The sequence below is a fragment of the Capsella rubella genome, unplaced genomic scaffold, assembly GCF_000375325.1.
Source record: "Capsella rubella cultivar Monte Gargano unplaced genomic scaffold, Caprub1_0 scaffold_6, whole genome shotgun sequence".
Classification (NCBI taxonomy): Eukaryota; Viridiplantae; Streptophyta; class Magnoliopsida; order Brassicales; family Brassicaceae; genus Capsella; species Capsella rubella.
The window spans coordinates 16463906-16475343 of record NW_006238918.1 but is presented as its reverse complement, the minus strand read 5'-3'; the positions used below and the strand labels follow the sequence as shown (position 1 = coordinate 16475343).

The following is an 11438-nucleotide window of genomic DNA, read 5'->3' as shown; positions in this document are numbered from 1 at the left end:
TATTTTTGGTAATAACAAGACTAATTAAATTAATATTATTTTACTTGTTTTCTTATCTACTAAATAAGTATTAATGAATAAGTGAGAGGGGAAATGAAAATATTTGCAATTACCAACAACCAAACCCTAGTTTTGTTTACGTCCGATCTCCTTCTTCTCCTCCTTTTTTTTTCCTCCCAAACGTTCCCTTTTTTTTTTTTTTGTCTTTCTTTTGCTTTTAATCACGAACCAAAAAGCATCCTAATCTCGATGAATTAGCTCCATATATCACAAAACCCTAATCACCAGTCAGCTAAAAAGGATGAGCGGCAGCGGAATAAACCCTAGCAGCAGCGGTGGAGGAGGAGGAGGAGGACCTTGCGGCGCGTGCAAGTTCTTGAGACGCAAGTGCGTCGCTGGCTGCATCTTCGCGCCTTACTTTGACTCCGAGCAAGGGGCGGCGCACTTCGCGGCCGTTCACAAGGTGTTCGGAGCGAGCAACGTCTCCAAACTCCTCCTCCATGTTCCCGAGCATAAACGACCGGACGCCGTCGTTTCAATCTGTTTCGAGGCTCAGGCTCGCCTCAGAGACCCTATCTACGGCTGCGTCTCTCACATCGTCTCTCTTCAGCAACAGGTCCCTTCCTTATTCTCTTCATAACGTTTCATTTTATGATTAAATTAGTACTTGTACATACATACATATATGTACATGTGATGCGGGAAGTCCATCTATACTGTCTCTATGTATGTCTTCATGTTGATCAAAACTTCTTTTCTCATTTTCTTTGTAATCATGTTTTTTTTTTTGTTTCAGTTTAAAATATTGTTTTTTTAAATGATAATTTCTTTTGCATTTTGACTTAGTCCTCAGTTAAAGTACAGATTTAGTTCTTCTAATGTTCCCCTCTTCTTTCTTCCCCTCATGCAAATTACCCTTTCTTAAGCATCAATAGTTTTTTTCTTGTGTTCTTCTTGGATTTGTTTTGTTTTTCCTTTTCTTTTTTACCTTGATGGAAAACCACTTCTAAAAAAAAGTGTTAGAATCTAAAATTTCACAACTGGGTTCATATGGCCTTTTTGCCTTTTAGGCAAAGTTATGTCTTTATATTAAATGACGTGTCTATGAGTCTATATGTACGAGATATAGAACAAGCCGATCCTTTAATATGCATTTTTAGTAATGCTAGTTTGTTAAGAAAAGTAGGCATAATTGTATGTGTGTGTATTTCACATCCTCCTCCTAATGTAATATGCATGATTGTATGTTTATGTAACTCATTGCATATATATATAACATATGAGAACCTTTTTTTATTTTCCTGATTAAATTGTCTATTGTCGTATATAATTGGCTAGTGTTAAGGTAGTTAAGGATCATTTAGCATACATATAAGTACTAGTAGAAGGTTTGTTGGATGTTTACAATGTTGTTTTCCAAGTCAAACCATTGATTGAGAGTGACAAATCTTCCTCTGTTCGCAACAACCACGTTGTTTTACACTTATCCCCAAGCATCCCTTTTTTCTATTTGGAAAAAAATAAACAAGAAGCTTTTGATTGCAATATACTACATAGGTACTTTCGTGTATGCATGTACACACATACAAACGTATGCAATTGCATTCTATAAATTGATATTAGTGAAGGTTAATTTCAATACTACAAGCAAGCTTTAATATATTTATATACATGTTATGTACAATGTCTTTTGTGTTATTAATAGATTGTTTTATTCTGCATATATTTTTCTAAATCAGTGGTCTTGATTGATCAATTACTCCTGTCTTGTGTTGTTGGCATTATTGAATCAACATTTGCTCGAATTCGGAAACTCTTGCAATTATTAAATATTGCTAGAAATATCATTATCTAGATTATCATCTCTCTTATGATTTTTGTTGGCATTATTATCAATTTTCATATTCGTTAAAAATATATATTTTAAAAAACAAATTCATATGCAGGTGCTAAGTTTGCAAACTGAGCTTTCATATCTACAAGCACACTTAGCAACTCTAGAGCTGCCGCAACCTCAACCACCAGCGGTTCCGGTGTCCTCCTCCGGATCTCCCCTGCAGGCTCTTTCGATAACGGACCTCCCAACGATATCGCCGTCGGTGTACGACCTCTCCTCCATCTTCGAGCCGGTCATGTCCTCCACGTGGGCAATGCAGCAACAACCACGACCGTCGGACCATCTCTTCGGGCTCCCGTCATCGTCCAGTATCGGTGGAGGTGGTGACCTCCAAGCACTGGCGCGTGAGTTTATTCACGGCGGACAAATGCCATCTCAGCCATCTCCGGGAACCAGTGGTTCTGCCTCAACAATGATAAAACGAGAATAATGTTATTTTTACAAATGTTTGTTTATTTGGACGTTAATTATGAGATCTATAGCTAATTAGCCGCCACATATGTGTTCTCCTTGTAATGTATTCATATATACTTTGGATCGAATTCGTATTTAAATTGTTGGCTAGAATGTTAATATAAGAACTATATATATGATCTACGATTGATCCGAGTATGTTTTATGTACTTTAGTTTTTGGCCACTAATAGTTTTCCTCCCGAACGTGTCACTGACTACATTTTTTTGTGGTTTAATAACTTCATTTTACTTACTTTGTTTTCACGTTCGATCCAATGAGCACTCAGACGTTTTATATAATTTTGTAATTGTCGGATTTGTGTATATTTTTCTATTTTATTTCGACGGTTCATGAAGTTCCCGCAACATCGACTGGATCCTGGCCGGAGACACAGAACCAATGATTATGAGAGGGTTCGATAAAACACAAACTAAGCGGGTATCATGTAAACCCCCACCAGGTTCCGTGAGCACTACATATAGATGAGAGTATATATGAGACTCTTGTTTAGCATAATAATCTACGTAATTTATTTTTATAATCAATTAAATTATATACTGTTTGATTACAAATAATGTCATTATTTAAACTGAGTTAATGAATAAAAGGGTTGAGCTAATGTCAAAAAATAAAATAAAGGGTTGATCAGCTAAGCAAAATAGAATGATTGTTGATTATATAATTACGAATTATATATGTGTATATTAATCAGTGCAATACTTGAGAGAGAAACATTGGAATAGAGCCTTACAAGACAATTAATATATCACCATTGGAAAACTTCAAAGCTATTACTTAAGAGTTTCTATGGTAAAAACTTAATTGCTTGAATTCAAATTCAAGTAATCAAAAAAAATTCTTCATTTTCAAAACCTTATGATTATCCCAAATTTCAAGTTGCTATTAATATATGCATATAATTAATAAGCAGTCCTGATCAATAAAAAGTATATACATACATGTGTATAAAGCTATGTTATCACCAAAGTAGAAACAATAAGATTATATCAAGTGACCACTGTTTTCCTTCTAAGATACCATACGAACTAATATTAAAAATTAGAAAACTCTATTAGTAGTAATTACAATTTTGCATGTTTTTGGTCTGGTCTTCTTACCTGGGATTAATTAACTGAAATTGAACACTTAACATTAAGTAAAGTGTTTTGACATTTCTCCATATTAAGTTGTGAATGATAAGTAATCTTTAGCGTTCAAGCACTTAATCATAAGGGTATTCTGATTCTCTATTAATAGAGGAGAATGTGTCATCTTCTCATTACTCAATAACCAAACTTATCATATACACAAAAATCAGAATGGGAAGGTCAAAATATTCATGTCATCATCATCTTCTCCTCGTTGTTATTCTTCTTCTTCTTAATGTCCTTTGGATATCCGCCGAAGATGAACATGCAAAGGTAATACATAATATTCAACTTCCATTGCAAAGGAGAATTTTGAATATAACTTTGGAAACTCTTGATTAATTATATAAAGGATTACTATATCATATACTTGGGAGATCGACCGGATAATACAGACGAAGCTATCAAGAAGACACACATAAATCTTCTATCGTTTTTGAATATAAGGTACAAATATATATAAATATATACACACACACACGTACGTGTAACATAATCTCTATCGACTAATCTTATACGTACTTTGTAATAATTGTCTCTGTTAACAGCGAAGAAGAAGCAAGAGATAGGAAGGTATATAGTTACACTAAAGCTTTGAACGCTTTTGCTGCAAAGCTTTCTCCAAACGAAGCCAAGAAGATGATGGGTAAAAATAATTGATCCCTTAACATTATTTATCATCATTGATCACATAATAATATATATAAAACTTTTCCATGCATATAAGTTACAAGTAAGTAAGAATCTATTTATATAAAAATTTTAAAAAATGGTGCAGAGATGGAAGAAGTTGTTGGTGTGTTCAGAAACCAATACCGCCAACTTCACACAACAAAATCATGGGATTTCGTTGGACTTCCTCTTACAGCAAAAAGACATCTCAAAGCAGAGAGAGATGTTATTATCGGTGTTCTTGACACAGGTATGTTCTTGATAGAGATGTTGTGTAACTCAACTCAACTCATACGTACGCCTTGATTTGAACATCATATATACATACTAAGGTCTTCAATATATAAAAATATTAACAGGAATAACGCCAGAGTCGGAGAGCTTCCAGGACCATGGCCTCGGCCCTCCCCCGGCTAAGTGGAAAGGATCATGTGGACCTTATAAAAATTTCACAGGATGCAACAAGTAATATTTTCTTTCATCTTTTCCAATTTCTACTTTATTTGGATACAAACTTGATCCTATCTAAGAAACATGCACTCGTGAGAGCTATTATTAAAAAAAAAATAAAAAAAATAAAAAGGAGTTGGGTGATCAAATTTTAAAAGTTTACAAGAATCATGAGTTAATATTAGGGACCTGATTGGAATTTTTAAATTGAACAGCAAAATAATCGGCGCCAAGTACTTCAAGCACGACGGCAATGTGCCTACCGGCGAAATCCGATCACCAATCGATATCGATGGCCATGGGACGCACACGTCATCAACCGTAGCCGGCGTTGTGGTCGCAAACGCGAGTCTCTATGGCATTGCAAACGGTACCGCCCGCGGCGCGGTCCCGTCGGCGAGGTTGGCGATGTACAAGGTTTGCTGGGCGAGATCCGGCTGCGCCGACATGGACATCCTCGCCGGATTCGAAGCGGCGATTCACGACGGCGTTGACATTATCTCCATCTCTATAGGCGGTCCAATAAAGGATTACACTTCCGACTCGATATCAGTCGGGTCGTTTCACGCGATGAGGAAAGGGATCCTCACGGTGGCGTCCGCCGGGAACGACGGACCGAGCTCAGGGACAGTAACAAACCACGAGCCGTGGATATTGACGGTTGCGGCAAGCGGAATCGATCGGACGTTCAAGAGCGAGATAGATCTCGGCAACGGCAAATCCTTCTCTGTAAGCAAAATCATCCTAAATTTGTATTTGAGGGGTTAAAAATTCTCAACTAATTTAAAAATGGATTGAAAATATGATGATGGGAAAGGGGATGGGAATAAGCATGTTTAACCCAAAAGCCAAATCGTATCCGCTTGTAAGCGGTGTTGATGCTGCTAAGAGCACTGACGACGAGTACTTAGCCAGGTACATCAACTTGGATTCTGTTTGTATAAGACAACGTTTGTTAAGACCTAGAAGAAAATGTGAGTTATTGAGAGACATTTTGTTTGTTGATGATGCGAAAAAAGGTACTGCTTCTCTGATTCTTTGGACAAGAAGAAGGTGAAAGGAAAGGTGATGGTGTGTAGAATGGGAGGAGGCGGTGTGGAGTCCACTGTTAAAAGCTATGGAGGTGCTGGTGCCATCATTGTTAGTGATCTGTATCTTGATAACGCTCAGGTTTTCATGGCACCTGCCACAAGTGTTAATACCTCTATTGGCGATGTCATCTACCGATATATCAACTCCACAAGGTCCTAGTTGATTTTCTTGGATATTGAGGAGAAGAACAGTTGTGTTCAGCTCACCTTACTCTTTTTTGTTTTTGCTCTTCTCAGATCACCCTCGGCTGTGATTCAGAAAACCCGGCAAGTGACTACCCCTGCTCCCTTTGTTGCTTCTTTTTCATCTAGAGGTCCCAACCCGGGATCAACACGCCTTCTCAAGGTATACGAATCAGTCAACATCATCTGATTATGAGAATCTACGGATCTTTATCTTATGTTTGTACCATCTTCATGCGGATTGTAGCCTGATATCGCTGCACCCGGGATTGATATATTGGCTGCCTTCACTCTCAAGAGATCACTGACTGGACTAGATGGTGACACCCAATTCTCAAAATTCACAATCCTGTCTGGTACCTCAATGGCCTGCCCTCATGTTGCTGGTGTAGCTGCTTACGTCAAGTCCTTTCATCCAGACTGGACACCTGCGGCCATTAAATCGGCCATCATTACCTCAGGTAACTTGGTTTTGGCTGTCGTGAAATGGAAACAAGAGGAAGTAGTAATAACAAGATGTATTTTTCTGTTTGTTTGGCAGCAACACCGATAAGCAGGAGAGTTAACAAGGACTCAGAGTTTGCTTATGGAGGAGGCCAAATAAACCCGAGACGAGCGGCGAGCCCTGGTTTAGTCTACGACATGGACGACATGTCCTATGTTCAGTTCTTGTGCGGGGAAGGCTACAACGCAACCACTCTGGCTCCACTGGTGGGGTCACGCTCGGTGAGCTGTTCATCCATTGTCCCTGGAATCGGCCACGACTCCCTCAACTACCCAACGATCCAACTGACGTTGAGATCAGCAAAAACGTCCACATTGGGTGTGTTCAGACGGAGAGTGACCAACGTGGGGCCAGCGTCATCGGTGTACAACGTCACCGTGAGGGCACCCAAAGGAGTAGAAATAACGGTGGAGCCACAGAGTTTGTCGTTTTCAAAAGCTTCACAGAAGAGGAGCTTCAAAGTGGTGGTAAAGGGGAAACAGATGAGTCCTGGGAAGATTGTGTCGGGCATGCTCGTGTGGAAGAGTCCACGCCACTCTGTTCGGAGCCCCATTGTTATCTACAGTCCTAGTTCCGATACATTGAATCTAAGGAATTACATGCTCTCTCATCAATAAACATCATAAGATTAAGATTTAAGATGTATAATCCTCTCATAATTTGTTCTCGTAAACTCTCAGTTGTTACTGTTGAATTGCTCTTCTCCTCTTGACTAATACATCTCCTCCTTGATCTGCTTCGCAAACTTGATCCTCCAACAACAACGATTAAGAGGGCTCTAAACCAGAGTTCTAGTTCTTCTTCTTCTTCTTCTTCATTAAACCCCTGTCCATACAGAGGATTCAGAATAGATATTGTGAATAATAGAAGATTAATAATAAATCCAAAATAACAAAACCCAAATTGCAGCCGAGTAAGAGCAGCTAAAGAAGAGGTGATCGTAGCTTAAAACATTTTTGTTTGACAAAGAAGCTTCAGGTTTCAATTTTTGCACACAGAGATGAAGAACCTTGTAATGAGATCAGCAATAGCCATTCAAAATCAAAGCTGGCTTCCCAGAATCGGTTTCTCTCTGCCTTGTCCTCGTATTCCCTAAATTATGATTGTGTATTCCATCTAATTCCCTTTCAAAGCTATTGGGTTCTTCCAACTAGTCATGGATACTTCTTGTGACAAAATAAGGAACTGGACTTGTATAATCTAGTATTGTAGCTCGACTTAGTACAAGTTTCCATTTTGGTCTGAGGTTGGTTGTTTTTTCTATTGTCTCTGGTTAATGCTTTTCTAGTCCTGTTCAAATATAGTTTCACAAGAATCCACTTAACAACATTTGACCCTCTTGTTCATTTCTTTGCAATTTTTTACCCCTTTTCATACTCTCCTGATGAGGATTAGAGACTGTTTCTTCTCTCTTTCGAATGTCTTAGTTCTTGTATCTTTTGTTTTCTCCCTTCCGATGCAGTTGATTAGTGACAAAGAAGAGCATCAAGGCAGACCATTACTGATTCGGGTCTCACGAGTATGAATAGCGTGCCGGGGGACTATAGTACTTTACTGGTTTATCTTCATTAGGCTCTATAGTCTTTGTCCTATACTCATAATTATACAACTCAACGTCAAGTAAATGAAAAACATGTTGTTTCTTTTGTATAGACTGTGGTTGTGTTTACTTTGTCTGAATGTAGAAGCAGAAAAGTTGAATACGTTTAGATGTTCGCCGTAGGCCTAGCCAACCTTGCTGTTCATCATGCATGCTTTTGAGCTAGCTCGTATAGTTATGTTGAAAATTGGCTTAGAAAACAATATCTATGACGTGTTTCCATAACATGGCTTACGCAGTCCTGGTTTAGATAAGCACATGATAAGAGCTCAGAGGTTTATTAATTAAGCTGAATCACTGCAAAACACATCAAAAGAGCAAATCTCCTGCTTGACATATATATTGAACTGGGTTTTTGCTGTACATAGAATTTGTTGGAACTCTCTAATTCCTACGTAATTGATACCGCAAACAAAAACAGGTAAGGAACAATAAAGGAAAAAAAAAAGAAGAAGCAAAGCCAACATAAAACATTTTCTCTTGAAAACTAAAAAAATCATTATGTAATTTCCCAAAAACACAGATTTTCTGGATCTCATCTTGCAAAAAATAGCTTCCAGGCCAGTATTCCTCGTCTCTCTACCAATATATCATTCAAAATGTAGGATTGTCCCAGGTGGAACCCAGCGATGCACCGTGCTTCTTTATGATCTTAACTGACTCAAGAAGGACCTCTTGTTGTGTTGTGTATAGCTCCCCTTTTCCCTGATACAAACGATCACACCATTGTATGTAAAAAGGACCGTGTCTGGATTTGCCGGCAAAGATCACTAGTAAATTGTTACAGAGACTAAAGAGAGAATGACAGTGTACCATGCCAACGAGATTGCACCCAATGCTAAGTTCAGCGAAAGATTTTTCCACTCGTGATAAGTAACAATAGGGAGCTTCTTTCCCTAGATAAACTTTTGCATTTACCCTCAACATTTCCTCGATTTCATTTGATATTAGAGGAATCTTATCCAAGTCATCGATCTGCAGTGGGATCTTGGATGCTATGGCTCGCCACTTAGCCCGTGACTTATTCACAATCACCTGTATATGTTAGCATAGTTCAGAGTCATACTGATATCCTTCCTTCCATAAAAAGATGTGTAGCAATAAGATTCAAACAAATGACATAATCTAATGGACAGACTATTAACTCAGTGTAGTCAGCATAAGCTTCTGTGATATGAAGATGAATAGTGTCAAACAGATTAAACTAACCTGACTCGAAAACAGTGAATTGGGTACCAAAACTGGAAATTTTTCGGCATTCAACAAAGATGTTGTCGTGAGTCCCATCCCAACAACTTGACCTTCTACAGACCCAGCCTGAAAAAATGGGGACAAGGAAGACACTATATCATGGGGTGAAAAAAATATGAGTGAGAATCGCTAATAGATTTGCTTGCTCTAGGAAACTTGATAAAGGAAGAGAGCAAAAAGCAGGAAACACAAGATACTTCAAGTTCAACTAACTTTGATTGTATCTCCCATAGAGAAAGGCCGAGAGAATTGCATGGACAGACCACTCAGCACATTACCAAGGATATCTCTGGCAGCAAATGCGGTGGCAACTCCTGGAAAACTCAAAATCAAATTGATATGTTATAAGCAAATAGTATCTTTAAAAACCTTAGCAACCTTGGAAAAGATAGGACTACATGCTTGTGGTGGCCATTTATTTTCTAGTTGAATCCAAGCATTATAGGCTATGAAAAACAACTAATTTGAAATGGAGAACAGTAGACACACCTCCAACTCCACCAACTGTCAATATAGATTGAACAGCTACCCCACAGGCTTCAGCAGAAGCCATTAAACCGATTGCAAAAAGACCAACTGATGATACTTTGTCTAAAGTTAATACTTTCTCCCTATCGAGACCGCCAAAACTCTTAGCAGACAACATTCGAGTAATCACATTGGTCTTCCACCGATACAGGAACCACACAAGGGAAAGAATGACTGCTCCCTTGACTGTTGGGGTAAAGTATTGAGCTGCTACAGTTGTTGGCGCCACCATCGCGGCACTACAACATATCAGAAGCATCAAGTCAGTTTATTTTCTACAACATAATACTGAAATAGATCATGTAAGTAAGTGAAAGGGAATCACATCTGTGCGAAAGCAATGAAGGTGACTAAGTAACGGGCAGGATCCTCCAAAGCTCCCCAAAAGCTTTGCTCATAAGGAACATCTTCGGTAGAGAAGCCCCCCGGAAGCAAAGCAGCAGAACTTTGCATAGCGTAAGTGTGAAAGCTCTTCAAAAGCCTAGGCATAACAATCCAAGCAAACAAAGTAGCAGTCATAGTGAGACTGATGGGAACAATGACCTCTTTAAGACATGGGTTGGAGTCTAGGAATTGGTGAAGATGAGGGATCAAATCATCAGAGGCTTCTTTAGTCTTGATGGCGGTTTGGGTAACAGCATCGACACTAGTCTGCAAGACATCTTTGGCCTTGTCAAGCCAGTCAGTGCCGCCATTGCCATCGCCATCACCAGTAAGAGCAGGGGAAACGATGCTTCCGAAATTGTCAGGCTTGGAGGAGAAAGATCTTGCATAAGAGGAATGGCCTAAGAAAGGGATGGAGTAGCTGAAAGGCTTAGCATTATGATGCAGGCGCAAATTCGAGGCAAAGGAAGAAGGATGGGAAGCTTTTGGTTTGTGAGAGAGACCATCAAGAAGAGTGTTTCCGGAGGAAATGGACCTGGCATGACAAGAGTTTAGGAGACTGAAAGAAGAAGAAGAAAACGAGTTTGCAGGGGGAAGAAGAGGATAATGAGCTAGTCTGGAGAAAGGTCGTCGAGAAGATCTGTGAAGTGACTTGAGAAGCGATGACCTAACTCCGGCCATCGAGTCGTCTGATGGATCTGCAGATATATAACTCAACAAAACAAAATTAAGAGTATATTTTTTCTCAAACCCATCCAAGTAGAAGCTTTGGGTTCAACAAAAAAAAAAATGTGAGAAGCAAATTAAAGAGTTAATAAGACCGATAGATAAAAAAAAAAAAAAAAAAAAAAAAAAAAAAAAAAAAAAGAAGGCCCCAAAATCAATTACGAGCTTGGGAGTCAATTTGTATAATCGCTGATAATGGCAGACGGAATTCAAAATCCAAGTCAATTTGGATTACTTTTTAACTAACTACTTAAGAAATTGAAGAAGAGAATTATATCACTACCTGAAGAAACTTGATGATGATTGATAGCAGTCAGAGATATCTTATTAGGATTCAATCAAATCACTAACAAAAAATACTTGTCAGAGATTAGAGAGAGACATATATTTTTGCTTGGCAAAGAGGGAAAGGAGATGCAAGCTGACGAACAAAAAAAAGAAAATAGAAAAAGCGGTGAAACAAAAACACATACACACGATTTCAATCGTCAACAACAACAACAATACCCAGCCCTCGCTTGTAGCCACCCATAAACTTTGGATCCAT

The 11438-nt window shown here is 38.7% G+C and overlaps 3 protein-coding genes across 3 annotated transcripts; 2 read left to right on the top strand and 1 right to left on the bottom strand.

Moving 5' to 3' along the window:
* Positions 1-2520, top strand: LOC17881661 (LOB domain-containing protein 30). The gene is made up of 2 exons (XM_006288522.2): positions 1-616; positions 1947-2520. The coding sequence occupies exons 1-2, from the start codon at positions 302-304 to the stop codon at positions 2325-2327; spliced, it is 696 nt and encodes a 231-aa protein (XP_006288584.1). The 5' UTR covers positions 1-301; the 3' UTR covers positions 2328-2520.
* A 1152-nt stretch (positions 2521-3672) lies between these two features.
* Positions 3673-7141, top strand: LOC17881510 (subtilisin-like protease SBT4.14). Its single transcript, XM_006286391.2, has 11 exons — positions 3673-3774; positions 3854-3948; positions 4050-4147; positions 4280-4423; positions 4533-4638; positions 4839-5352; positions 5441-5538; positions 5643-5867; positions 5952-6060; positions 6145-6358; positions 6439-7141. The coding sequence occupies exons 1-11, from the start codon at positions 3673-3675 to the stop codon at positions 7017-7019; spliced, it is 2286 nt and encodes a 761-aa protein (XP_006286453.1). The 3' UTR covers positions 7020-7141.
* A 1172-nt stretch (positions 7142-8313) lies between these two features.
* On the bottom strand, positions 8314-11355 carry LOC17881628 (mechanosensitive ion channel protein 1, mitochondrial). Its single transcript, XM_006289120.2, has 7 exons — positions 11175-11355; positions 10107-10863; positions 9743-10020; positions 9467-9567; positions 9212-9319; positions 8816-9037; positions 8314-8707 (listed from the first exon to the last, which is right to left on the bottom strand). Exons 2-7 carry the CDS (start codon positions 10844-10846, stop codon positions 8597-8599), a joined length of 1560 nt encoding a protein of 519 aa, XP_006289182.1. The 5' UTR covers positions 10847-10863; positions 11175-11355; the 3' UTR covers positions 8314-8596.
* Between the last annotated feature and the right edge of the window lie 83 nt (positions 11356-11438).

Bases quoted from the DNA above. Each gene is read 5' to 3' on its own strand.
- LOC17881510 (XM_006286391.2), top strand. From the start codon at position 3,673: ATGGGAAGGTCAAAATATTCATGTCATCATCATCTTCTCCTCGTTGTT. The intron at 4,148-4,279 runs GTAAAAATAATT...AAAATGGTGCAG, and splicing joins CGAAGCCAAGAAGATGATGG to AGATGGAAGAAGTTGTTGGT. The intron at 5,353-5,440 runs GTAAGCAAAATC...ATGATGGGAAAG, and splicing joins GCAACGGCAAATCCTTCTCT to GGGATGGGAATAAGCATGTT.
- LOC17881661 (XM_006288522.2), top strand. From the start codon at position 302: ATGAGCGGCAGCGGAATAAACCCTAGCAGCAGCGGTGGAGGAGGAGGA. The intron at 617-1,946 runs GTCCCTTCCTTA...ATTCATATGCAG, and splicing joins TCGTCTCTCTTCAGCAACAG to GTGCTAAGTTTGCAAACTGA.
- LOC17881628 (XM_006289120.2), bottom strand. From the start codon at position 10,846: ATGGCCGGAGTTAGGTCATCGCTTCTCAAGTCACTTCACAGATCTTCT. The intron at 10,021-10,106 runs GTGATTCCCTTT...GATATGTTGTAG, and splicing joins TTCATTGCTTTCGCACAGAT to TGCCGCGATGGTGGCGCCAA. The intron at 9,320-9,466 runs GTTAGTTGAACT...CCATTTTTTCAG, and splicing joins CTATGGGAGATACAATCAAA to GCTGGGTCTGTAGAAGGTCA.